Raw genomic sequence first — 27,924 nt, 5'->3', positions numbered from 1 at the left:
AGCCTCGTATCTTAAAGATACAACAGACTGTCTTAACTTCATCGAGAAGACTAAACTGTCTAAAAAACACCATTCTTGTCTCTATGGACGTCACCAGTCTCTACACGGACATACCACAGGAGGAGGGTATTACCACTGTATGCGAAGCATATGAAGGATTTTACCAGGAGAACCCTCCAATTCCTAGCAGGTATGTAAGAGAAATGCCTGAATCTGATTCTACAAGAAAACTTGTTCCAATTCAATGGAAAAGATTACCTCCAAACTCATGGAACAGCCATGGGAACGAAAATGGCCGTAGCTTTTGCTAATATATTTATGGCCAAAATAGGAAAAGAAATACTGAGACAAAGTTACACAAAACCCATTTTTTGGAAAAGATACATCGATGACCTGATATCTATGTGGAACACAAGTAGGGACAAAACAGAAGACTTCCTTCTAAAGGCAAACAGTTTTCACCCAACGATCAAATTCACGGCTGAAATCTCAGAAACTGAAACTACATTCTTGGACACGAAAGTGTACAAAGGTGACAGATTCAGTACGGAATCTATTCTTGACGTGCGAACTCATTTCAAACCTACAGAGACCTTTCAATACACGAATTTCTATTCGTGTCACCCACCAGGCGTCACGAAAGGCTTTATCAAAGGAGATGCGTTAAGGCTTCTGAGAACAAATTCCTCTCAACTTACTTTTGAGGAAAACAAGAGTATTTCAAAACACGCCTGCAGAATAGACGTTACCCAGCTAGAATTGTAGAAAAACACCTTTCAGAGATTAAATTCTCTGATAGAAAAATGTCACTAGCACAGAAAAACAAAACCGCACAAAAGAAAATACTGCCCTTTGTTACGCAATACCACCTGGCGTTGCCTAACCTAAAAGACACACTAATGGGGAAATGGCAACTAATAGATAATCACCCGCTACTGAGAGAAATCTTTAAGGAGCCCCCCATCATCTCGTATCGCAAGGGAAAGTCCCTAAAAGATATCATAATTAAAGCTAAGCTATGAAGGCTTTATAACTTATTCATCAGCGAACGGCAGGAGTCGTGCAGGCTTGTCAACACTTTTATCACTCAGTCTGAATCTTTAAGTGTGCATAGTGTTTTCCCGTCAAACAAACTGTTACTTGCTGTCACAAGAAGCAGCCAGTTTATTGTTCTTACTTTACGTTTTGATTGTTAGCTATCTTCGAGGTGGCCCGGTTTGAGTGGTCGCACTGTAAACAATTGCCAACCATAAACCAGCAGATAGTACTTATCTGATTGGCTGCTCATATTGGAGTTACAATCTGCTTTTAGCTTCCCACCATTTTTCTGTTGTTCTGATTTAATATAAACTAGTAATACTACTCGCAACGATTTGAGTGGTGACCTCTTATGACTCAACGCTTTCCACTCTGGTGTGTACAAAAAATATTTTCTTTGGAAATCAGCTATTTTAAGATTTGTTTTATATCTGACATTTTTAAAACACAAAATAAAATGACATTGAAATTTTAATGAAAATATTTCCTGCATATATCCAAGCTGTGAATAATTACTGAACTCGTCTATTTTTTCCATGTTAGAAATAACTGCCATTACAGTCCTCAGCAAGGCAATTTGTCATTCTGCATTGTTTTAATTGATTAGTTGACCGTTTCGCATTAGTCCATAGTATAACAACAATTGTTTTTTATCACCGACTCAACTGTTATTACGGCTTTTTGTATATACAAGTAAGAGTAGACCCATACAAGCAAAGAAAGCTACAACAAAGTTCACAGCTACAACAAAGTAATGTTTAGGGTTTTTTTTAGCACTATTTAAATTATGCTATTTTAATACTACTTTTGACCTAATTTCAGATTAGTTTTATGCAATTTTAATACTACTTTAATGCTATTTTTACTGTATTTTCATACTGCTTTTATCCTATTTTGTGCTATTTTTATGCTGTTTCATGATATATTAGTGTATGCCATTACTAGACTATTTTAAAGCTATTTTCGTATGTTTAGAATGTATTTGATATTTATGTTTTTCTATGTGGCCCACTGTAATTTTAAAACTGTTTAAAGTGCTATTGAAATATATTTTGAGACAGCAGATTTCAATAGTGTTTTAAACAGGTTTTAACACCTTTAAAATCAGTCGAAAAATATGTTAAAAATATAATTTTGCACCTATTTTAAACCTATTTTGTACAAAATACTTTTAAAATTGTCATTTAAACTAGTTTAAAAATAGTCTTGCGGATTAAAAGCTGTTTTGAAAACTATTTGTATCCTGTTTGCATTCCAAATGCTGTGTTCCTCGAGAGATTTTTAAAGTAGTTACAGACTATTTTAATCATATTCTTAAACTTAGCAAAGGATTTCGAGTTTTGGAATTTTAGCTATATTTTTAAAAGCTTTTCAAAATACGTTTCAAACTTTGTTTCAAGAGTGTTTTAAACAGGTTTAAACACCATTAAAGTCAATCGAAAACTACGTTAAAAATACACTTTTCGCCCTATTTTCAATCTATTTCATCAAATAGGTTAAAAACAGTTTTTAAAAATAGTATTTAAATACATTTAAAATAGAGTTTGGTTTGGTAAGGGTTGTCAAATATTGGAGTGATTTGGAAGGTCGATACACCTACGAACTGGATTTCAACACTTGTGGTCGCAACAAAGAAAAATGGCAAAGTTAGACTGTGTATTGACCCGAAACCATTGAATGAAGCTTTAGACAGATATCATTACCCCTTACCTACAATAGGCGATGTGCTGCCTCTGTTATCAAAGGCCCGTGTGTTCACAGTATTGGATGCAAAAAATGGGTTCTGGCACATACAGCTGGACGAGCCAAGTAGCTTTGCTACTACCTTTGGAACACCCTGGGGACGCTTTCGGTGGCTTCGCTTGCCGTTTGGTGTATCCCCAGCTCCAGAGGAGTTTCAGAGGGGGATTGATATTGCATTTGAAGGCCTACCAGGGCAGAAGGCTATAGCAGATGACATCCTGGTGTTCGGAGCGGGAGACACCGATGAGGAAACACTCAAAGATCACGACCGAAACCTGCGAGAAGTGTTCAACCGTTGTCGGCAGAAGGGCATCAAGCTCAACTCAGAGAAGATACAGTTCAGACAGAGGCAAGTCAGCTACATGGGCCACATCATATCGTCGGAGGGTCTCCGGGCTGATCCAAACAAGCTGAAAGCCATCAATGAAATGCCGCCTCCTACGGACAAGGAAGGTGTCCAGAGAGTACTAGGCGTGATAAATTACATGCAGAAGTTTGCTCCCAACCTAGCAGATTTGGCCAAACTACTGAGAGAGCTTGTCAAGAAGGACAATGAGTTTGTCTGGGACAATGAGGTTCATGGCCAGTGTCTAGATCAAGTGAAGCAGGTTCTAACCCAGACACCTGTGCTCAAGTTCCTCGACCCCCAAAAGAAGACCGTACTCCAGTGTGACGCCTCTATGAGTGGTCTTGGAGCGTGCTTGATGCAGGATGGGCACCCTGTGGCGTATGCCTCCAGGGATCTGACGCCTACTGAGACTAACTACGCACAGATAGAAAATGAACTATTAGCAATTGTCGTTGGAGTTGAGCGATTTGAGGGCTATGTCTATGGCAGAAAGACCTTTATTGACACTGATCACAAACCCCTGGAGTCTATTGTGAAGAAAACTCTATCGAGTGCACCAAAGCGATTGCAGAGAATGCTGTTGCGTCTACGGAAATTTGATTTAGAGGTTTCCTACAGAAAGGGTACAGAGATGCACATGGCTTATCCACTTAGCCGAGCTTACCTTCCCCTGGTTAAACAAGAAACAGTTGACACCCAGGAAGCATGGAATGTTCCTGACACAAGATCACCAACAGAGGTTGAGACTAAGTATATAGACATGGCAGTCTGTGCCCATTCGGAAACTAACCTTGCAGGAAATCAAAAGTGCCACTGAAGTTGATGCAGAGCTCCAGGCATTAGCTCCTATTATCACACAAGGCTGGCCAGAGAGAAGGGCTGACGTACCCTCCCAGTTGCAGGTCTATTTTCCCTTCAGAGAAGAGTTGTCAATACAGGATGGTGTTGTGTTCAAGGGTGAGCGCATTATAGTACCATCTAGCCTCAGGCAATGCATGATGGATAAAGTACATGCCAGTCACCTGGGCATTCAGGGGTGCCTCAGGAGAGCCAAAGAAGCCTTCTACAAGCAAATCTACAAACATCTACAAGCAAATCACAGAATTCATCTCAAGGTGCAGCATTTACAAGAGCTACAAACCGAAGCAGCAGAGAGAACCTCTGAAATGTCACGAAATACCTACACGACCATGGCAGAGCATCTCAGCAGACCTGTTCGAGCTCAATGGCACCCAGTACTTGATTACAACTGACCGCTATTCTAATTTCTTCGAGTTGGATATACTGACGTCTACAACAGCCAGAGCGGTCATTAACAAGCTGAAACCTCATCTGGCAAGATATGGTCTTCCAGACCGACTCACCACAGACAACGGCCCACAGTTCGACTGTGCTGAGTTTCAGAAGTTTGCAGCCGAGTACCAGTTTGAACACGTTAAAACGTCTCCACGGTATCCTCAATCCAACGGGAAGGCTGAGAACAGTGTCAAAACAGCAAAGAATATCTTGAAAAAAGTTGCTGATGCAAGCCATGACCCACAATTGTCTCTACTGGACTTCCGGAATACACAATCAGAAGGAATGGACAGCACCCCTGCACAGCGTCTCTTCTCGCGTAGAACCCGTACCGCACTAGCCATGGCTAGCCACCTGCTTCAGCCAAAAGTCATTCCCGATGTACACCTGAACTTGCAACAGAGAGAAAACAAGCAAGCGCTCTCCTTCAACAGAGGTGCTAAAGAGTTGCAACCGTTAAAAGATGGCGATGTGGTGCGGGTCCGACCATTACCAGGTCGTTCAAAGTGGTTTAAAGCGCAAGTGAGTAGTTAGGAAGCTCCACGCTCCTATCAAGTCCGCACGGAGGATGGTAGGCTCTACCGCCGAAACCGTTCACATCTATATAAAGTTCCTGAGAACTTTCAAGCGATGCCAGACGGAGACATAGGGGAATCGAAGGTCAATGCTCAAACTCTACTCCCCACCAGGAAACCTACTGAGGGGGCACTCCAGGTGCCCCCTAAACCTTCAGCGTTGCAGTTACCAGATGTTTCGCAGCCAGATTTACAGCCAGCTTCGCCAAGTGTTCCCGCTCCTGTCTCTACTAGAAGTGGCAGGATTGTTAGGAGACCCGCTTACCTCAGGGATTTCACCACCTAGGAATCCAGTGTAAAGACTTTTCGACAAGTTCTGAGCAGTGAACAGTGCTAGATTTGTTTTGTTTAATCACTTGTCCTTTCGTCCATTGCCTACCTTACCGTCAGCTCATTTCTTTGTTTTGTTTGTTCAAGAAGGGAGATGTAACGATGTTATGATGTCATAGGCCCTTCGGGCTTCCGTAGTAGAATGAGATGTATCCCGGATGTAGTTGTTGTTGTATTACGGCTAGTAATGGCGGCCTTTTAGCAGCTTTATTAAAACCGTTATGTTATCATCCTTTGGTCTCGTTTAGACTACGCTACATATTTCTTCTCCCATTTTCGTGTTGCTGTATTCCAAATTTGCCACCTAGCATAAATTATAGTGTTTATATTACTAATGATAAAGAACCAGTTTTAAACTCTATTAAACTTAAAAGATCATCCTACCTTATTTATGATGTAAAACTAAATGACCTTTGTTAAAACATTATTTCTATAACTTTAATCTATTCATTTTTATATCCTCTCCTTTTGGTATAAAATTGCACTGTAAGAATAAATAAGGTCACTTTCCATTAAAAAAAAAAGTATAGGAAGAAGATGCAATCAAGGAAACCTTTTCATACCATTTCCGGTGGTGTGGTCAGAGGATGGTCCAGTGCCACTAGACGAAGTGCTTCCCTGATGTCGTGTCCAGTCAAACTTATCATTGCTATCCTGAGCAAATCCGCACATGGATGTATCGAAGTTGCAACCAAAGGCTAAAAATATGAAAAATAATTATTTCATAAACAAAAGGGTAATCTACGCTATACATAAATCACTGACCCTGTTGAACTAAGTTTTGTTGCTAATTACTTTGTTCAATTAAAAGGGCGATTAGAACTTGATATTTGCGAACGCGGATACATTATATTCAAAGGGATAAAGGATGAACAAATGGCCCGTTTTGATTCATTTTAATTCATTTTAATCTCCCTAACTGATTTACTCTCAGGTGACCTCTAAAAGGCATTTATGGATATAGCAGAAGTATCAATGCAACATGCATGTTTCAATTCATTCAACTCTAAATTGCTTTGCCCCTAGGATCATGTTTCAAACACAAAAGTATCAGCAATTTTATGCATCAATCAGTTTTTTGTATTAACCATTTTAAAAAACTGGTTGCCTTATAAAAAATTATATTGTATACAGTTAAATTAATCTGACTAAACTTGTTAGAGAAGGAAGATTAATTTGCATTATCAACTCAATACCGAGAATAGTCTCTTGGCTAATTGTAATACTAAGAAAAGAATGTAAAATTGAGAGCATTTTGAGAAAGGCTCTACATTGCAGTTTTATCTACTCACTTGAAGGACAAGACCCTGGTTCCAACAAAAAGTCGTCTATTGCGATGTCACCCTGGTAAGCACTGCCCCGTATTCCTTCAAATGTAACCTACAACCATTGCAAGAGATCAAGATAAGCATTTAAAGTGACAACAAAAATATCTGAGTAGGAGCACGATGCTACCTAAACAATTGCACGCCAATAGCCAATTAAAGTTAACAAAATATGAAAATCACTTATCCCACTAGGCTAGCGGATGCCATGGGAGTTGATGAAATACGACAGTAATTCATATCATTTATCTAAACGGAGGTACATAAACGTAAGACCTAAAACGAAAATATCTAGTTTTACAACTGGGAAAATGTGTTTTATAGTAAATAACGTTGCCAAGGAATGTAAATTGGAGGTATAATTTAATGGCATATACGCTTGAGTCATGCAGGTAGGTATTACTATGATTAAATAAATGTATTGTTCTCAAAAACAAAGGAAAAGCACCATGTGTTGTGGCATATTTGGAGTACCATTAAAAACGACGCAAAGTCGTTACAATTGGAATAAACGATGCACCCTCCAAAAGGCATGATAATATCTCTTACCGCACGCCTTCCTGATAAACTGACATCAATCGCCGCTCTCAGCCACTTGTTGCCTTTATTCCCACTTGCGGTGAACACGTTGTTCCCATTAATTATGACATTTAGCTTCGCAATGTCTGTACCATACATGTGGTAGTAGAACTGCAGACACATGCTCCCGGTGAATTGCAGCTTGGGGCTGGTTAGTTTTGCATTGTCACCTTGCTGTCGAGGGCTTGATGTTTCAATGTACATGTAGTATCCTGTAGAGGTAGGCAAGAGGGAATTATCTTCGATTTCATTAAACAGTCAAGACTTTTCCAGGAGCCCTTCCAGACTAGATTTTAATTTTCATACACTCAGAAAAACTTACTGAGTCGGATTAACAAATTAGCCTTTCATACCCTTCAGTTGTGCAGTCATGCCATTGCATATGTATATTGTCTAAGGCAAGTAGTCAACACTCAACTACTCACAATTCGGCAATCTAGGTAGAAAATTAGTATTTCTTCTACCATTTTCGTGTTGCTGTATACCAAATGTGCCACCTAGCATAAATTGTAGTGTTTATATTACTAATGATAAAGAACCAGTTTTAAACTCTATTACACTTAAAAGACCATCCCACATTTATGATGTAAAACTAAATGACTTTTGTTAAAACATTATTTCTATAACTTTAATCTATTCATTTTTATGTCCTCTCCTTTTGGTATAAAATTTCACTGTAAGAATAAATAAGATCACTTTCCATTTTCACAAAAAGTATAGGAAGAAAATGCAATCAGGAAACCTTTTCATACCATTTCCGGTGGTGTGGTCAGAGGATGGTCCAGTGCCACTAGACGAAGTGCTTCCCTGATGTCGTGTCCAGTCAAACTTATCATTGCTATCCTGAGCAAATCCGCACATGGATGTATCGAAGTTGCAACCAAAGGCTAAAAATATGAAAAATAATTATATCATAAACAAAAGGGTAATCTACGCTATACATAAATCACTGACCCTGTTGAACTAAGTTTTGTTGCTAATTACTTTGTTCAATTAAAAGGGCGATTAGAACTTGATATTTGCGAACGCGGATACATTATATTCAAAGGGATAAAGGATGAACAAATGGCCCGTTTTGATTCATTTTAATTCATTTTAATCTCCCTAACTGATTTACTCTCAGGTGACCTCTAAAAGGCATTTATGGATATAGCAGAAGTATCAATGCCACATGCATGTTTCAATTCATTCAACTCTAAATTGCTTTGCCCCTAGGATCATGTTTCAAACACAAAAGTATCAGCAATTTTATGCATCAATCAGTTTTTTGTATTAACCATTTTAAAAAACTGGTTGCCTTATAAAAAATTATATTGTATACAATTAAATTAATCTGACTAAACTTGTTAGAGAAGGAAAATTAATTTGCATTATCAACTCAATACCGAGAATAGTCTCTTGGCTAATTGTAATACTAAGAAAAGAATGTAAAATTGAGAGCATTTTGAGAAAGGCTCTACATTGCAGTTTTATCTACTCACTTGAAGGACAAGACCCTGGTTCCAACAAAAAGTCGTCTATTGCGATGTCACCCTGGTAAGCACTGCCCCGTATTCCTTCAAATGTAACCTACAACCATTGCAAGAGATCAAGATAAGCATTTAAAGTGACAACAAAAATATCTGAGTAGGAGCACGATGCTACCTAAACAATTGCACGCCAATAGCCAATTAAAGTTAACAAAATATGAAAATCACTTATCCCACTAGGCTAGCGGATGCCATGGGAGTTGATGAAATACGACAGTAATTCATATCATTTATCTAAACGGAGGTACATAAACGTAAGACCTAAAACAAAAATGTCTAGTTTTACAACTGGGAAAATGTGTTTTATAGTAAATAACGTTGCCAAGGAATGTAAATTGGAGGTATAATTTAATGGCATATACGCTTGAGTCATGCAGGTAGGTATTACTATGATTAAATAAATGTATTGTTCTCAAAAACAAAGGAAAAGCACCATGTGTTGTGGCATATTTGGAGTACCATTAAAAACGACGCAAAGTCGTTACAATTGGAATAAACGATGCACCCTCCAAAAGGCATGATAATATCTCTTACCGCACGCCTTCCTGATAAACTGACATCAATCGCCGCTCTCAGCCACTTGTTGCCTTTATTCCCACTTGCGGTGAACACGTTGTTCCCATTAACTATGACATTTAGCTTCGCAATGTCTGTACCATACATGTGGTAGTAGAACTGCAGACACATGCTCCCGGTGAATTGCAGCTTGGGGCTGGTTAGTTTTGCATTGTCACCTTGCTGTCGAGGGCTTGATGTTTCAATGTACATGTAGTATCCTGTAGAGGTAGGCAAGAGGGAATTATCTTCGATTTCATTAAACAGTCAAGACTTTTCCAGGAGCCCTTCCAGACTAGATTTTAATTTTCATACACTCAGAAAAACTTACTGAGTCGGATTAACAAATTAGCCTTTCATACCCTTCAGTTGTGCAGTCATGCCATTGCATATGTATATTGTCTAAGGCAAGTAGTCAACACTCAACTACTCACAATTCGGCAATCTAGGTAGAAAATTAGTATTTCTTCTACCATTTTCGTGTTGCTGTATACCAAATGTGCCACCTAGCATAAATTGTAGTGTTTATATTACTAATGATAAAGAACCAGTTTTAAACTCTATTACACTTAAAAGACCATCCCACCTCATTTATGATGTAAAACTAAATGACCTTTGTTAAAACATTATTTCTATAACTTTAATCTATTCATTTTTATATCCTCTCCTTTTGGTATAAAATTTCACTGTAAGAATAAATAAGATCACTTTCCAGTTTCACAAAAAGTATAGGAAGAAAATGCAATCAGGAAACCTTTTCATACCATTTCCGGTGGTGTGGTCAGAGGATGGTCCAGTGCCACTAGACGAAGTGCTTCCCTGATGTCGTGTCCAGTCAAACTTATCATTGCTATCCTGAGCAAATCCGCACATGGATGTATCGAAGTTGCAACCAAAGGCTAAAGATAAGAAAAAAAATTATTTCATGACAATTGCAAAAGGGTAATGTACGCTATATATAAATCACTGACGCTGTTGAACTAATTTTTGTTGCTAATTATTTTGTTCAATTGAAAGGGCGATTAAAACTTGATATTTACGAACGCGGATACATTATATTCAAAGGGATAAAAGATGAACAAATGGCCCGTTTTCATTCATTTTAATTCGGGTAGAAAGATCTCCCGAACTGATTTACTCTCAGGTGATCTTTAAAATGCATTTATGGATATAGCAGAAATAACCATGCCACATGCATGTTTCAATTCACTCAACTCTGAAGTGCTTTGCCCCTCGGATCATGTTTCAAACACAAAAGTATCAGAAATTTTATGCTTCAATCAATTTCTTGTACAGACCATTTTAAAAAAACTGGTTGCCTAATAAAAGATTATGTTGTATACAGTTAAATTAATCTGACTAAACTTGTTAGAGAAAGAAAATACTTTTGTATTATCAACTCAATACCGAGAATAGTCTCTAGGTTATTTGTAATACTAAGGAAAGAATGTAAAATTGAGCATTTTGAGAAAGGCTCTACATTGCAGTTTTATCTACTCACTTGAAGGACAAGACCCTGGTTCCAACAAAAAGTCGTCTACTGCGATGTCACCCTGGTAATTGCTGCCCCGTATTCCTTCAAACGTAACCTACAACCATTGCAAGAGATCAAGATAAGCATTTAAAGTGACAACAAAAATATCTGAGTAGGAGCACGATGCTACCTAAACAATTGCACGCCAATAGCCAATTAAAGTTAACAAAATATGAAAATCACTTATCCCACTAGGCTAACGGATGCCATGGGAGTTGATGGAATACGACAGTAATTCATATTATTTATCTAAACGGAGGTACATAAACGTAAGACCTAAAACAAAAATGTCTAGTTTTACAACTGGGAAAATGTGTTTTATAGTAAATAACGTTGCAAAAGAATGTAAATTGTAGCTATAATTTAATGATATGTACGCTTAAGTCTTGCATGTACGTAGGTAGTGCTATGATTAAATAAATGTATTGTTCTCAAAAACAAAGGAAAAGCACCATGTGTTGTGGCATATTTGGAGTACCATGAAAAACGACGCAAAGTCCTTACAATTGGAATAAACGATGCACCCTCCAAAACGAATGATAATATGTCTTACCGCATGCTTTCCTGATAAACTGACATCAATAGCCGCTCTCAGCCACTTGTTGCCTTTGTTCCCACTTGCGGTGAACACGTTGTTCCCATTAATTATGACATTTAGCGTCGCAATGTCTGCACCATACATGTGGTAGTAGAACTGCAGACACATGCTCCCGCTGAATTGCAGCTTGGGGCTGTTTAGTTTTGCATTGTCACCTTGCTGTCGAGGGCTTGATGTTTCGATGTACATGTAGTATCCTGTAGAGGTAGGCAAGAGGGAATTATCTTCAATTTCATTAAACAGTCGAGACTTTTTCAGGGGCCCTTCCAGACCAGATTTTAATTTTCATATACTCAGAAAAACGTGCTGAGTCAGATTAACGAATTAGCCTTTCATCCCCTTCAGTTGTGCAGTCATGCCATTGCATATCTATACTGATTAAGGCAAGTAGTCAACACTCAACTACTCACAATTCGATAATCTAAGTAGAAAATTACTAGTATTTCTCCTCCCATTTTTGTGTTGCTGTATTCCAAATTTGCCACCTAGCATAAATTACAGTGTTTATATTACTAATGATAAAGAACCAGTTTTAAACTCTATTAAACTTAAAAGATCATCCTACCTCATTTATGATGTAAAACTAAATGACCTTTGTTAAAACATTATTTCTATAACTTTAATCTATTCACTCTTATATCCTCTCCTTTTGGTATAAAATTTCACTGCAGAATAAATAAGATCACTTTCCACTTTCACCAAAATGATAGGAAGAAGACGCAATCAAGGAAACCTTTTCATACCATTTCCAGTGGTGTGGTCAGAGGATGGTCCAGTGCCACTAGACGAAGTGCTTCCCTGATGTCGTGTCCAGTCAAACCTATCATTGCCATCCTGAACAAATCCGCACATGGATGTATCGAAGTTGCAGCCAAAGGCTAAAAATAAGAAAAATAATTATTTCATAAGAAAAAGGTAATGTACGCTATATATAAATCACTGACGCTGTTGAACTAATTTTTGTTGCTAATTATTTTGTTCAATTGAAAGGGCGATTAAAACTTGATATTTGCGAACGCGGATACATTATATTCAAAGGGATAAAGGATGAACAAATGGCCCGTTTTGATTCATTTTAATTCATTTTAATCTCCCTAACTGATTTCCTCTCAGGTGACCTTTAAAAGGCATTTATGGATATAGCAGAAGTATCAATGCCACATGCATGTTTCAATTCATTCAACTCTAAATTGCTTTGCCCCTAGGATCATGTTTCAAACACAAAAGTATCAGCAATTTTATGCATCAATCAGTTTTTTGTATTAACCATTTTAAAAAACTGGTTGCCTAATAAAAAATTATATTGTATACAATTAAATTAATCTGACTAAACTTGTTAGAGAAGGAAAATTAATTTGCATTATCAACTCAATACCGAGAATAGTCTCTTGGCTAATTGTAATACTAAGAAAAGAATGTAAAATTGAGAGCATTTTGAGAAAGGCTCTACATTGCAGTTTTATCTACTCACTTGAAGGACAAGACCCTGGTTCCAACAAAAAGTCGTCTATTGCGATGTCACCCTGGTAAGCACTGCCCCGTATTCCTTCAAATGTAACCTACAACCATTGCAAGAGATCAAGATAAGCATTTAAAGTGACAACAAAAATATCTGAGTAGGAGCACGATGCTACCTAAACAATTGCACGCCAATAGCCAATTAAAGTTAACAAAATATGAAAATCACTTATCCCACTAGGCTAACGGATGCCATGGGAGTTGATGAAATACGACAGTAATTCATATCATTTATCTAAACGGAGGTACATAAACGTAAGACCTAAAACGAAAATATCTAGTTTTACAACTGGGAAAATGTGTTTTATAGTAAATAACGTTGCCAAGGAATGTAAATTGGAGGTATAATTTAATGACATATACGCTTGAGTCATGCAGGTAGGTATTACTATGATTAAATAAATGTATTGTTCTCAAAAACAAAGGAAAAGCACCATGTGTTGTGGCATATTTGGAGTACCATTAAAAACGATGCAAAGTCGTTACAATTGGAATAAACGATGCACCCTCCAAAAGGCATGATAATATCTCTTACCGCACGCCTTCCTGATAAACTGACATCAATCGCCGCTCTCAGCCACTTGTTGCCTTTATTCCCACTTGCGGTGAACACGTTGTTCCCATTAATTATGACATTTAGCTTCGCAATGTCTGTACCATACATGTGGTAGTAGAACTGCAGACACATGCTCCCGGTGAATTGCAGCTTGGGGCTGGTTAGTTTTGCATTGTCACCTTGCTGTCGAGGGCTTGATGTTTCAATGTACATGTAGTATCCTGTAGAGGTAGGCAAGAGGGAATTATCTTCGATTTCATTAAACAGTCAAGACTTTTCCAGGGGCCCTTCCTGACTAGATTTTAATTTTCATACACTCAGAAAAACGTACTGAGTCGGATTAACAAATTAGCCTTTCATACCCTTCAGTTGTGCAGTCATGCCATTGCATATGTATATTGTCTAAGGCAAGTAGTCAACACTCAACTACTCACAATTCGACAATCTAGGTAGAAAATTAGTATTTCTTCTACCATTTTCGTGTTGCTGTGTACCAAATTTGCCACCTAGCATAAATTGTAGTGTTTATATTACTAATGATAAAGAACCAGTTTTAAACTCTATTACACTTAAAAGACCATCCCACCTTATTTATGATGTAAAACTAAATGACCTTTGTTAAAACATTATTTCTATAACTTTAATCTATTCATTTTTATATCCTCTCCTTTTGGTATAAAATTTCACTGTAAGAATAAATAAGATCACTTTCCAGTTTCACAAAAAGTATAGGAAGAAAATGCAATCAAGGAAACCTTTTCATACCATTTCCAGTGGTGTGGTCAGAGGATGGTCCAGTGCCACTAGACGAAGTGCTTCCCTGATGTCGTGTCCAGTCAAACTTATCATTGCTATCCTGAGCAAATCCGCACATGGATGTATCGAAGTTGCAACCAAAGGCTAAAGATAAGAAAAAAAATTATTTCATGACAATTGCAAAAGGGTAATGTACGCTATATATAAATCACTGACGCTGTTGAACTAATTTTTGTTGCTAATTATTTTGTTCAATTGAAAGGGCGATTAAAACTTGATATTTACGAACGCGGATACATTATATTCAAAGGGATAAAAGATGAACAAATGGCCCGTTTTGATTCATTTTAACTCGGGTAGAAAGATCTCCCGAACTGATTTACTCTCAGGTGATCTTTAAAATGCATTTATGGATATAGCAGAAGTATTCATGCCACATGCATGTTTCAATTCACTCAACTCTGAAGTGCTTTGCCCCTCGGATCATGTTTCAAACACAAAAGTATCAGCAATTTTATGCATCTTGTACAGACCATTTTAAAAAACTGGTTGCCTAGTAAAAAATGATACTGTATACAGTTAATATACTCTGACTAAACGCGTTAGAGAAGGAAATTTTGTTTTAACTATGAACTCATGCTTAATAACGAGAATAGTCTCTAGACTAATATTAATACTGAGATAAAAATCTTATACATAGATTGAGGCCAGCCTAAAAGCGTAGCTTCTGGGCCGGGTTGTTCAAAGCCCGATTAAGCTAACCCAGAAAAAGGTAGAATTTTGATTTAAGTTTTGTAACTTTGCGGTGAGGTTTTCTGTATATTGTTTGGCCTTCTGTTTTGAGTTTTAATAATCACCCTCTACACAAAACAAAACAGCAAAAAACATAGATCCAATCGATAACCAGCACTTGGTCAGCAGATACCTTGTTTTGAGAGGTGTCAATTGATCATAACATGGATGTCCAATATTAAGCAAGTACTCGGTAAACCAAGGCTGCATGTCTGTCAACCTATTATTTGGAGTATGGCCACCATGTTGGGCAACTCTGTCGCCGTCGTCGCCGTCGTGCGCTCGCGCCCACGAGCAATACCGCTAGCCATGATAACCATGAGAAAAACAACTCATGGGTTTCTTTTTCTTTCCTATATGAGTATGGGGCTCCGCTTGGCGGCCCTTGGGGCCGCCGGAGCTCCGCTATTAGATAACAATCTATAATTGAGAGCATTTTGTGAAAGGCTCTATATCAGTTGCACTTTTATTTACTCACTTGAAGGACAAGACCCTGGTTCCAACAAAAAGTCGTCTATTGCGATGTCACCCTGGTAATCACTGCCCCGTATTCCTTCAAATGTAACCTACAACCATTACAAGAGATGAAGAGATGAAGATAAGCATTTAAAGTGACAACAAAAAACATCTGAGTAGGAGCCCGATGCTAGCTAAACAATTGCACGCTAATAACCAATTAAAGTAAACAAAATATGAAAATAGTTTATCCGGCTAGGGTAACGGATGCCATGGGAGTTGACTTGATGAAATGACAATAATTCATATTATTATACATTCAACTCACTATCTGTTTTCCGACTGGCCGAAAGTGTACAGTGAATTTTCGAAATCAGCGCCTGTGACGTCTTAACTGCAGATTATACAATAATTATGTCAAGGACACTTAAGGTTAAGGGTAGTCATGTCATGTATGACCGCCGTGCATGAATTCGAAGAGTAATCTTGTCAAATTCGCGCGCTTTGTGTTACTTCCCGACAGTGAAGAAGCAAAAACATGAATTCCATTTTTTTCCGTTCAGTGTTTATTGAAACAATTATTGGATGAGGTTTTTGTGATATCCAGAATAATCAAGGTCTCGGTAAGGGGGTTATCAGCCTCACCCTTCGGCTTCGGCCGATAACCCGCACCGAGACCTTGATTATTCTGGATATCACAAAAACCTCATCCACTAATTGTTTATTATTTATCTAAACGGAGGTACATAAACGTAAGACCTGAAAAAAATGTTTAGTTTTACAACTAGCAAAATTTCATAGTAAATAACGTTGCAAACGAATGTAAATTGTAGGTATAATCTAACGACATACAGGCTTGAGTCGTGCATGTAAGTATTGCTATGATTATGCAAATGTATCGTTCTCATAAACAAAGAAAAAGCACCATGTGCTGTCGCTGACCTCGAGTACCATAAAAGACGACGCAAGGTTGTTACAATTGAAATAAACGATGCACCCACCAAAAGGCATGATAATATCTCTTACCGCATGCTTTCCTGATAAACTGACGTCAATAGCCGCTCCTAGCCACTTGTTGCCTTTATTCCCACTTACGCTGAACACGTTGTTCCCATTAATTATGACATTTAGCGTCGCAATGTCTGCACCATACATATGGTAGTAGAACTTCAGACACATGCTCCCGCTGAATTGCAGCTTGGGGCTGTTTAGTTTTGCATTGTCACCTTGCTGTCGAGGACTTGATGTTTCAATGTACATATAGTATCCTGTAGGGATAGGCAAAGGGGAATTATTTACAACTTCATTTAAACGCGATGAAGGCTATTTAGCCTTTTATGCCCTTCAGTTGTGCAGTCGTGCCAATGCATATCTATACTCATTGAGTCAAGTAGTCAACGCTTAATTTGTTACAATTAAGGTATGTAGGTAGTAAAAGACTGGAATTTCTTCTTCAATTTTCGTGTTGCTGCAAACTCAATGTGTCAACTTCAATAACTTATTGTTATATTACCAATGAGAAAGAAGCTTTTTGAACTCTATTGAGTTTGAAAGATTATCCTACCTTATTTATGATCTAAAATCACACGACCGTTGTTATAACAATATTTCTATAACCTCAATCGATTCAGTTTTAGATCCTCTCCTTTGGGTATAAAATTTCCCCGTTACAATAAGTGACATCACTCTCTTCTTTTAAAAGAAGTAAACGAAGAAGATGTAATCAAGGAACCTTTTCATACCATTTCCAGTAGTGTGGTCAACGGATGGTCCCGTGGCTCCAGACGGAGTACTTCCTTTACGTCGTGTCCAGTCAAACTTATCATTGCTATCCTGAACAAATCCGCACATGGATGTATCGAAGCTGCAACCAAAGGCTAAAAATATGAAAAAAATAATTATTTAATGACAAAACGGTACTGTACGCCATATATAAATCACTGACCCTGTTGAACTAATTTATGTTACTAATTACTTTGTTCAATTAAAAGAGCGATTAAAACTTGATATTTACAAATTCGAATACATTATATTCAAAGAGATAAAGGATGAACAAATGGCCCGTTTTGATTCATTTTAATTCGGGTGGAAAGATCTCCTGAACTGATTTACCCTCAGGTGACCTTTAAAATTCATTCATGCATATAACAGAAGTATCCATGCCACATGCATGTTTCAATTCACTCAACTCTAAATTGCTTTGCCTCTTGGATCATGAATCTAACGCAAAAGTGTCAGCAATTTCATGCATCAATCAGTTTCTTTTATAGACCATATTAAAAATGATGGTTGCCTAAGGAAAAGTTATAATGTATACATTTAAATTAGCTGCACTAAACTCGTTTGAGAAAGAAAAATTCCTTTTAACTGTCAACTCAATAACAAGAATAGTCTCTAGACTAATATTAATACTTAGATACCGATCTGTAATTGAGAGCATTTTGTGAAAGGCTCTATCCCAGTTGCCCTTTTATCTACTCACTTGAAGGACAAGACCCTTGTTCCAACAAAAAGTCGTCTATTGCGATGTCACCCTGGTAATCACTGCCCCGTATTCCTTCAAATGTAACCTACAACCATTACAAGAGATGAAGATAAGCATTTAAAGTGACAACAAAAATATCTGAGTAGGAGCACGATGCTAACTAAACAATTGCACGCCAATAGCCAATTAAAGTTAACAAAATATCACAATCGTTTATCTGGCTAGGGTAACGGATGGCATGGGAGTTGATGAAATGACAATAATTCATATAATTATACATTGAACTCACTATCTCTTTTCTGACTACCCGAAAGCGTACGGTGAATTTTTTGAATGTGTTGTTCTCAAAAACAAAGAAAAAGCACCATGTGCTGTTGCTGACCTCGAGTACCATAAAAGACGACGCAAAGCTCGTTACAATTGGAATACACGATGCACCCCACAAAACGAATGATGATATCTCTTACCGCATGCTTTCCTGATAAACTGACATCAATAGCCGCTCCTAGCCACTTGTTGCCTTTATTCCCACTTGCGCTGAACACGTTGTTCCCATTAATTATGACATTTAGCGTCGCAATGTCTGCACCATACATATGGTAGTAGAACTGCAGACACATGCTCCCGCTGAATTGCAGCTTGGGGCTGTTTAGTTTTGCATTGTCACCTTGCTGTCGAGGACTTGATGTTTCAATGTACATGTAGTATCCTGTAGGGATAGGCAAAGGGGAATTATTTACAACTTCATTCAAAGGTGATGAAGGCTATTTAGCCTTTTATGCCCTTCAGTCGTGCACTCGTGCCAATGCATAGCTATACTGATTAAGTCAACGCTTAACTTGTTACAATTAAAGTATGTAGGAAGTAAAGGACTGGAATTTTTCTTCAATTTTTGTGTTGCTGCAAACCCAATGTGTCAACTTCAATCACTTATTGTTATATTACCAATGAGAAAGAACCTTTTTGAACTCTATTGAGTTTGAACGATTATCCTACCTTATTTATGATCTAAAATCACATGACGTTTGTTATAACGGTATTTCTATAACCTCAATCGATTCAGTTTTAGATCCTCTCCTTTGGGTAAAAAACTTCCCCGTTACAATAAATGATATCACTCTCTTTTTTCAAAAAAAAGTAAAGGAAGAAGATGCAATCAAGGAGCCTTTTCATACCATTTCCAGTAGTGTGGTCAACGGATGGTCCCGTGGCTCCAGACGGAGTACTTCCTTTACGTCGTGTCCAGTCAAACTTATCATTGCTATTCTGAACAAATCCGCACATGGATGTATCGAAGCTGCAAACAAAGGCTAAAAATATGAAAAAAATAATTATTTAATGACAAAACGGTAATGTACGCCATATATAAATCACTAACCCTGTTGAACTAATTTTTGTTGCTAATTATTTGGTTTAATTAAAAGGGCGATCTGAACTTGATATTTACAAACGCAGATACATTACATTCAAGGGGACAAAAGATAAAAAAAAAATGGCCCGTTTTGATTCATTTTAATTCGGGTGGAAAGATCTCCCGCACTGATTTACTCTCGGGTGACCTTTAAAATTCATTCATGGATATAGCAGAAGTATTCATGCCACATGCATGTTTCAATTCACTCAACTCTAAATTGCTTTGCCCCTTGGATCATGAATCTAACGCAAAAGTGTCAGCAATTTTATGCATCAATCCGTTTCTTGTATAGACCATTTTAAAAACAATGGTTGCCTAAGGAAAAATTATATTGTATACATTTAAATTAACCTGACTAAACTCGATTGAGAAGGAAAATTCTTTTTAGTTATCAACTCAATAACGAGAATAGTTTCTAGACTAATATTAATACTTAGATAACAATATATAATTGAGAGCATTTTGTGAAAGGCTCTATATCAGTTGCACTTTTAGTTACTCACTTGAAGGACACGACCCTTGTTCCAACAAAACGTCGTCTATTGCGATGTCACCCTGGTAATCACTGCCCCGTATTCCTTCAAATGTAACCTACAACCATTACAAGAGATGAAGATAAGCATTTAAAGTGACAACAAAAATATCTGAGTAGGAGCACGATGCTAACTAAACAATTGCACGCCAATAGCCAATTAAAGTTAACAAAATATCAAAATCGTTTATCTGGCTAGGGTAACGGATGGCATGGGAGTTGATGAAATGACAATAATTCATATTATTATACATTGAACTCACTATCTCTTTCCTGACTACCCGAAAGCGTACAGTGAATTTTTTGAATGTGTTGTTCTCAAAAACAAAGAAAAAGCACCATGTGCTGTTGCTGACCTCGAGTACCATAAAAGACGACGCAAAGCTCGTTACAATTGGAATACACGATGCACCCTCCAAAACGAATGATGATATCTCTTACCGCATGCTTTCCTGATAAACTGACATCAATAGCCGCTCCTAGCCACTTGTTGCCTTTATTCCCACTTGCGGTGAACACGTTGTTCCCATTAATTATGACATTTAGCGTCGCAATGTCTGCACCATACATATGGTAGTAGAACTGCAGACACATGCTCCCGCTGAATTGCAGCCTGGGGCTGTTTAGTTTTGCATTGTCACCTTGCTGTCGAGGACTTGATGTTTCAATGTACATGTAGTATCCTGTAGAGATAGGCAAAGGGGAATTATTTACAACTTCATTCAAAGGTGATGAAGGCTATTTAGCCTTTTATGCCCTTCAGTTGTGCACTCGTGCCAATGCATAGCTATACTGATTAAGTCAACGCTTAACTTGTTACAATTAAAGTATGTAGGAAGCAAAGGACTGGAATTTTTCTTCAATTTTTGTGTTGCTGCAAACCCATTGTGTCAACTTCAATAACTTATTGTTATATTACCAATGAGAAAGAAGCTTTTTGAACTCTATTGAGTTTGAACGATTATCCTACCTTATTTATGATCTAAAATCACATGACGTTTGTTATAACGGTATTTCTATAACCTCAATCGATTCAGTTTTAGATCCTCTCCTTTGGGTAAAAAACTTCCCCGTTACAATAAATGACATCACTCTCTTTTGTCAAAAAAAAGTAAAGGAAGAAGATGCAATCAAGGAGCCTTTTCATACCATTTCCAGTAGTGTGGTCAACGGATGGTCCCGTAGCTCTAGACGGAGTACTTCCTTTACGTCGTGTCCAGTCAAACTTATCATTGCTATTCTGAACAAATCCGCACATGGATGTATCGAAGCTACAAACAAAGGCTAAAAATATGAAAAAAATAATTATTTAATGACAAAACGGTAATGTACGCCATATATAAATCACTAACCCTGTTGAACTAATTTTTGTTGCTAATTATTTGGTTTAATTAAAAGGGCGATCTGAACTTGATATTTACAAACGCAGATACATTACATTCAAGGGGATAAAAGATAAAAAAAAATGGCCCGTTTTGATTCATTTTAATTCGGGTGGAAAGATCTCCCGCACTGATTTACTCTCAGGTGACCTTTAAAATTCATTCATGGATATAGCAGAAGTATCCATGCCACATGCATGTTTCAATTCACTCAACTCTAAATTGCTTTGCCCCTTGGATCATGAATCTAACGTAAAAGTGTCAGCAATTTTATGCATCAATCAGTTTCTTGTATAGACCATTTTAAAAACAATGGTTGCCTAAGGAAAAATTATATTGTATACATTTAAATTAACCTGACTAAATTCGATTGAGAAGGAAAATTCTTTTTAGTTATCAACTCAATAACGAGAATAGTTTCTAGACCGTAATATTAATACTTAGATAACAATATATAATTGAGAGCATTTTGTGAAAGGCTCTATATCAGTTGCACTTTTAGTTACTCACTTGAAGGACACGACCCTTGTTCCAACAAAAAGTCGTCTATTGCGATGTCACCCTGGTAATCACTGCCCCGTATTCCTTCAAATGTAACCTTCAACCATTATAAGAGATCAAGATAAGCATTTAAAGTGACAACAAAAATATCTGAGTAGGAGCACGATGCTAACTAAACAATTGCACGCCAATAGCCAATTAAAGTTAACAAAATATCACAATCGTTTATCTGGCTAGGGTAACGGATGGCATGGGAGTTGATGAAATGACAATAATTCATATTATTATACATTGAACTCACTATCTCTTTTCTGACTACCCGAAAGCGTACGGTGAATTTTTTGAATGTGTTGTTCTCAAAAACAAAGAAAAAGCACCATGTGCTGTCGCTGACCTCGAGTACCATAAAAGACGACGCAAAGTCGTTACAATTGGAATAAACGATGCACCCTCCAAAACGAATGATGATATCTCTTACCGCATGCTTTCCTGATAAACTGACATCAATAGCCGCTCCTAGCCACTTGTTGCCTTTATTCCCACTTGCGCTGAACACGTTGTTCCCATTAATTATGACATTTAGCGTCGCAATGTCTGCACCATACATATGGTAGTAGAACTTCAGACACATGCTCCCGCTGAATTGCAGCTTGGGGCTGTTTAGTTTTGCATTGTCACCTTGCTGTCGAGGGCTTGATGTTTCAATGTACATGTAGTATCCTGTAGGGATAGGCAAAGGGGAATTATTTACAACTTCATTAAAACGTGATGTAGATTATTTAGCCTTTCATGCCCTTCAGTTGTGCACTCGTGCCAAATGCATATCTATACTGATTAAGTCAAGTAGTCAACGCTTAATTTGTTACAATTAAAATATGTAGGTAGTAAAGGACTGGAATTTCTTCTTCAATTTTCGTTTTGCTGCAAACCCAATGTGTCAACTTCAATAACTTATTGTTATATTACCAATGAGAAAGAAGCTTTTTGAACTCTGTTGAGTTTGAAAGATTATCCTACCTTATTTATGATCTAAAATTACATGACCTTTGTTAAAACGGTATTTCTATAACCTCAATCGATTCAGTTTTAGATCCTCTCCTTTGGGTATAAAACTTCCCCGTTACAATAAATGACATCACTCTCGTTTATTTAAAAGAAGTAAAGGAAGAAGATGCAATCAAGGAAACCTTTTCATACCATTTCCAGTAGTGTGGTCAACGGATGGTCCCGTAGCTCTAGACGGAGTACTTCCTTTACGTCGTGTCCAGTCAAACTTATCATTGCTATCCTGAACAAATCCGCACATGGATGTATCGAAGCTGCAACCAAAGGCTAAAAATAAGAAAAAAATGATTATTTACTGACAAAACGGTAATGTACGCCATATATAAATCACTGACCCTGTTAAACTAATTTATGTTACTAATTATTTTGTTCAATTAAAAGAGCAATTAAAACTTGATATTTACAAACTCGAATACATTATTTTCAAAGGGATAAAGGATAAACAAAATGGCCCCTTCCGATTCATTTTAATTCGGGTGGAATGATCTCCTGAAGTGATTTACCCTCAAGTGACCTTTAAAATGCATTCATGGATATAGCAGAAGTATCCATGCCACATGCATGTTTCAATTCACTCAACTCTAAATTGCTTTGCCCCTTGGATCATGAATCTAACGTAAAAGTGTCAGCAATTTTATGCATCAATCAGTTTCTTGTATAGACCATTTTAAAAACAATGGTTGCCTAAGGAAAAATTATATTGTATACATTTAAATTAACCTGACTAAACTCGATTGAGAAGGAAAATTCTTTTTAGTTATCAACTCAATAACGAGAATAGTTTCTAGACCGTAATATTAATACTTAGATAACAATATATAATTGAGAGCATTTTGTGAAAGGCTCTATATCAGTTGCACTTTTATTTACTCACTTAAAGGACACGACCCTTGTTCCAACAAAAAGTCGTCTATTGCGATGTCACCCTGGTAATCACTGCCCCGTATTCCTTCAAATGTAACCTACAACCATTACAAGAGATCAAGAGATGAAGATATATGGGTTATTGACCCAGCGTGAGGTCAAGATGGCTGGATATTGGCCAAGTTCTTTTTTTGCGAGTTTATGGACCGAGATGGAGTCGAGGTCCATAAACTCGCAAAAAAGGAACGAGGCCAATATCCAGCCATCTTGACCTCACACTTGGTCAATAACCCATATTTATTATATGGCTTTCGGGGAAATTTTTCTTGCGGGACACGGCGGGTAGTCCCGAGCGGACAAGATAGCTCCATCTTGTCCGCTCGGGTAGCCAATCACAGCGCAGGATTTGATTCATCCTGCCTGCTCGCGGAGCTAGCCATGTAGTAAAAGCATTTAAAATGACAACAAAAAGCATCTGAGTTGGAGCACGATGCTAACTAAACAATTGCACGCCAATAGCCAATTAAAGTTAACAAAATATCAAAATCGTTTATCTGGCTAGGGTAACGGATGGCATGGGAGTTGATGAAATGACAATAATTCATATAATTATACATTGAACTCACTATCTCTTTTCTGACTACCCGAAAGCGTACAGTGAATTTTTTGAATGTGTTGTTCTCAAAAACAAAGAAAAAGCACCATGTGCTGTGGCTGACCTCGAGTACCAAAAAATACAACGTAAAGTCGTTACAATTGGAATAAACGATGAACCCTCCAAAAGGCATGATAATATATCTTACCGCATGTTGTCCTGATAAACTGACATCAATAGCCGCTCCTAGCCACTTGTTACCTTTATTCCCACTTGCGGTGAACACGTTGTTCCCATTAATTATGACATTTAGCGTCGCAATGTCCGCACCATACATGTGGTAGTAGAACTGCAGACACATGCTCCCGCTGAATTGCAGCTTGGGGCTGTTTAGTTTGGCATTGTCACCTTGCTGTCGAGGGCTTGATGTTTCAATGTACATGTAGTATCCTGTAGGGATAGGCAAAGGGGAATTATTTACAACTTCATTTAAACGTGATGAAGGCAATTAGCCTTTTATGCCCTTCAGTTGTGCACTCGTGCCAAATGCATATCTATACTGATTAAGTCAAGTAGTCAACGCTTAACCTGTTACAATTAAAGTATGTAGGTAGTAAAGGACTGGAATTTCTTGTTCAATTTTTGTGTTGCTGCAAACCCAATGTGTCAACTTCAATCACTTATTGTTATATTACCAATGAGAAAGAAGCTTTTTGAACTCTGTTGAGTTTGAAAGACTATCCTACCTTATTTACGATCTAAAATTACATGACCTTTGTTAAAACGGTATTTTTATAACCTCGATCGATTCAGTTTTAGATCCTCTCCTTTGGGTATAAAACTCCCCCGTTACAATAAATGACATCACTCTCGTTTATTTAAAAGAAGTAAAGGAAGAAGATGCAATCAAGGAAACCTTTTCATACCATTTCCAGTAGTGTGGTCAACGGATGGTCCCGTAGCTCTAGACGGAGTACTTCCTTTACGTCGTGTCCAGTCAAACTTATCATTGCTATCCTGAGCAAATCCGCACATGGATGTATCGAAGTTGCATTTAAAGGCTGAAAATTAAAAAAAAAATGGCGGTAATCCACAGTTTTGATCAGAAGCAAAGGCGACTCGGTGTTCGCATTTAAGATCTAATAAATAAATATCTTATAAATCAATCTTATAAATTGATCGACCACGTCTTTACTTTTTTCGGCCAAATGAAACAAACAATGAATCAAATCAAATAAATGAACAAAATTGTGGATAACAACCCCAGCTGTTTGGAGGAATATACAAGCACGGCTGAGAGTCTCAAGAACAACAGCAGCTAGTGGTCAGCACGAGATATTAGCCTGCGACCTTTAGATTCAAGACCGTCGTCTTAACCACTGCGCCACGCTCAACCTCCACAGAAATGACTGTCGTCATTAAGATCTAGTAAAATGCTTTGAAGGTTGCATCAGGTTATGATGGCCTACATTCGTCCTCTTTATGTTGTAAACTGCTGAAGCTTTTCTTGTTCGATCGAATGAGGTCTGAAATTTGGCCTTGAGAAAATCCATGTACTTTCGTATCCGTCATATAATTTCATTTTCATAAATATAAATTGAATATAGTAGATCAATTGATCTTTAGGCTTGGACTGATGAATGGTTTCATTATATTGTGTCACAGCAGAACTGTATCGCTGGCAGTTGGCATACTCCACATTTCTATAATACAAGGACCAAACCAGTAATGATGTAGCAATTTCTTAGAAAGGCCTTTCTTAGCCCTCGGAGCGCCTTGTTAAAAGCTGAGTTCTTGGACTTCCAATCATTATAATTATGGTATGATCCGCCCTACTGAATATCAACCCGATCGAAAACAAGCCAACTCTAGGAAAGAGCTCACTATCTCTGAAAGAACCAAACAAACAAAACTAAGTCAGGGAAACATGATCAGTATTTTACGGTACTTAATTTACGAGGATTGTGCGATGTGTTCGAATCAATGAGTGGGATCAAACCCAGCTCCAATTTTTCAACGATATACTCTAATAATAAGAGCGTGCAATTCCCTCACCCGTTACAACGCTTCCTAGCGGCAGCAGCAAAACCAGCAATATCATCTTGAGACAATCAAAGATGAATGAAAAGGTTCCTTGTTTCAGGGCCATATTTATGCCCACGCAGGCTTGAGAAATAAGACTCTGTCCATTAACAAATAACAAATATGACCTTGCGGGAACTTCCACTCAAATATTTCAATCCTAATGGAGGTGCACATATGCTACCATCTCACGGAAATGTTCTTTAAAATCAATAACTTTGGTAAACTCCATAATTGTCTCAATTAATTATATATTTATTTTAGGGGTGATTCCCTACACCAGGTAAAGAGACTTTGTTTGAACCAAAGAAATAATGATATCTTCCTTTTATAATGTTGAGCAACTAATTTAAAGATGACGAAGGGACCAGAAGTTTTAATCGATATCAGAAAAAGCAGTTTCTATAGGGGCCAATAAGGGAAATTATGAAGAGGCTTGCTGGTTACTAAAATCCTATACGTAAGTGGAGAATTTTTGAACCAAACTGTTTACTTTCCAAAAACCAGTTAACCGATGAGGCGTGGGTTAAAACAAGGCAAAAAGCAGACGTTTAGATGGCAACTCCTCGAGATCCATTAGGCCATTAAAGTAAAAAGGGAGTTTAATAACAAAGCGTGCGACGTGTGCAGTTTCATTTTAGCTGCAGAATTTCCGTCGAGTTTAGCTGCGAGTTTCTTTTGCTAAACTTTCGGCAACGTGAACATCATTCTGAATAATCCAACCCCTACTTCAAGCATTGGACTTTTGTCAGGCTAAGATGTTTGCTAAAACTGGATTATTTTGAACGAACCTATTTTGGTCAAAACTAAAGAGCAAGCATTTAATTAGGTTTAAGGAACCATAGCAACAGCTGGGGAAATATTAGTAGAACTTTATATTCAATTAAATTCAATCCGTGCGATAATTCATTTTTGTCTAATTGTGCAAGCAGCTGTGCAGTCAATGTCGTGGCCTTGTTTGTTCATTTAGACCTCCGATGCATACGGTGAGTATTTTCAGTCATGATTTCCGTAAAATTTTCAGAGAATAAAATTGTTATTATTTTTTATACAGTAATTGTTTTGGAGAATAAATTTAGTTCCATATCGTCGCTAAAGAGTTTGAATAACAAGTATAATTTCTGCCTTCGTAACAAATATAATGTCTTTTATCGAAGCACTGTTTAGGTTGAGAATTTGTTTATTTCGCTACGTATTTTGTCGGCGGGAATCTAGCAAAACTTGTTATTTTAGTACAGTTTTAACACTACTGTTGCTAACAATGGTCTCTGTGAGCCATATTCATTGCAGACAAATAGCTTGTTTCCACTGCGTTTGTCTGAGTCACAGAGGATGTTTAATTTGGGTCAAATTTGTCAAAATTCCGAAGCAAAAATTTGAAAGCCAACCCATGCTCTGTTCTCTGATAAAGCACGCTGTTTCAGCCAGTCAGAGTGCGCGTTATATGGAAACTCTATTATAATAGGATTTAAGAT

The 27,924-nt window shown here is 37.5% G+C and overlaps 1 protein-coding gene across 2 annotated transcripts in view; it reads right to left on the bottom strand.

The window, feature by feature from the left end:
- LOC145479764 (MAM and LDL-receptor class A domain-containing protein 1-like) overlaps nucleotides 1-26,475 on the bottom strand; it is a 43,383-nt gene extending 16,908 nt beyond the window's left edge. Inside the window, exons 1-26 of one of the 2 annotated variants that reach the window (XM_081458210.1) lie at nucleotides 26,423-26,475; nucleotides 25,294-25,428; nucleotides 24,576-24,817; nucleotides 23,783-23,870; nucleotides 23,041-23,175; nucleotides 22,322-22,563; nucleotides 21,853-21,940; nucleotides 21,110-21,244; nucleotides 20,402-20,643; nucleotides 19,932-20,019; nucleotides 19,190-19,324; nucleotides 18,482-18,723; nucleotides 18,012-18,099; nucleotides 17,272-17,406; nucleotides 16,556-16,797; nucleotides 15,552-15,639; nucleotides 14,291-14,425; nucleotides 13,505-13,746; nucleotides 12,923-13,010; nucleotides 12,195-12,329; nucleotides 11,407-11,648; nucleotides 8,717-8,804; nucleotides 7,988-8,122; nucleotides 7,206-7,447; nucleotides 6,624-6,711; nucleotides 5,895-6,029 (exon numbers count right to left, since the gene is read on the bottom strand). In XM_081458210.1, coding sequence (XP_081314336.1) covers nucleotides 5,895-6,029; nucleotides 6,624-6,711; nucleotides 7,206-7,447; nucleotides 7,988-8,122; nucleotides 8,717-8,804; nucleotides 11,407-11,648; nucleotides 12,195-12,329; nucleotides 12,923-13,010; nucleotides 13,505-13,746; nucleotides 14,291-14,425; nucleotides 15,552-15,639; nucleotides 16,556-16,797; nucleotides 17,272-17,406; nucleotides 18,012-18,099; nucleotides 18,482-18,723; nucleotides 19,190-19,324; nucleotides 19,932-20,019; nucleotides 20,402-20,643; nucleotides 21,110-21,244; nucleotides 21,853-21,940; nucleotides 22,322-22,563; nucleotides 23,041-23,175; nucleotides 23,783-23,870; nucleotides 24,576-24,817; nucleotides 25,294-25,428; nucleotides 26,423-26,468 — 3,901 coding nt within the window. In that variant the 5' untranslated portion in view covers nucleotides 26,469-26,475. The remainder of the gene's footprint in view (nucleotides 1-5,894; nucleotides 6,030-6,623; nucleotides 6,712-7,205; nucleotides 7,448-7,987; nucleotides 8,123-8,716; nucleotides 8,805-11,406; nucleotides 11,649-12,194; nucleotides 12,330-12,922; nucleotides 13,011-13,504; nucleotides 13,747-14,290; nucleotides 14,426-15,551; nucleotides 15,640-16,555; nucleotides 16,798-17,271; nucleotides 17,407-18,011; nucleotides 18,100-18,481; nucleotides 18,724-19,189; nucleotides 19,325-19,931; nucleotides 20,020-20,401; nucleotides 20,644-21,109; nucleotides 21,245-21,852; nucleotides 21,941-22,321; nucleotides 22,564-23,040; nucleotides 23,176-23,782; nucleotides 23,871-24,575; nucleotides 24,818-25,293; nucleotides 25,429-26,422) is intronic. The other variant, XM_081458211.1, reaches the window with a different exon arrangement.
- Nucleotides 26,476-27,924: the final 1,449 nt, after the last annotated feature.

This window comes from Orbicella franksi, chromosome 2 (assembly GCF_964199315.1).
Source record: "Orbicella franksi chromosome 2, jaOrbFran1.1, whole genome shotgun sequence".
Taxonomy (NCBI): domain Eukaryota; kingdom Metazoa; phylum Cnidaria; class Anthozoa; order Scleractinia; family Merulinidae; genus Orbicella; species Orbicella franksi.
This window is presented reverse-complemented; position numbering and strand designations above follow the sequence as displayed.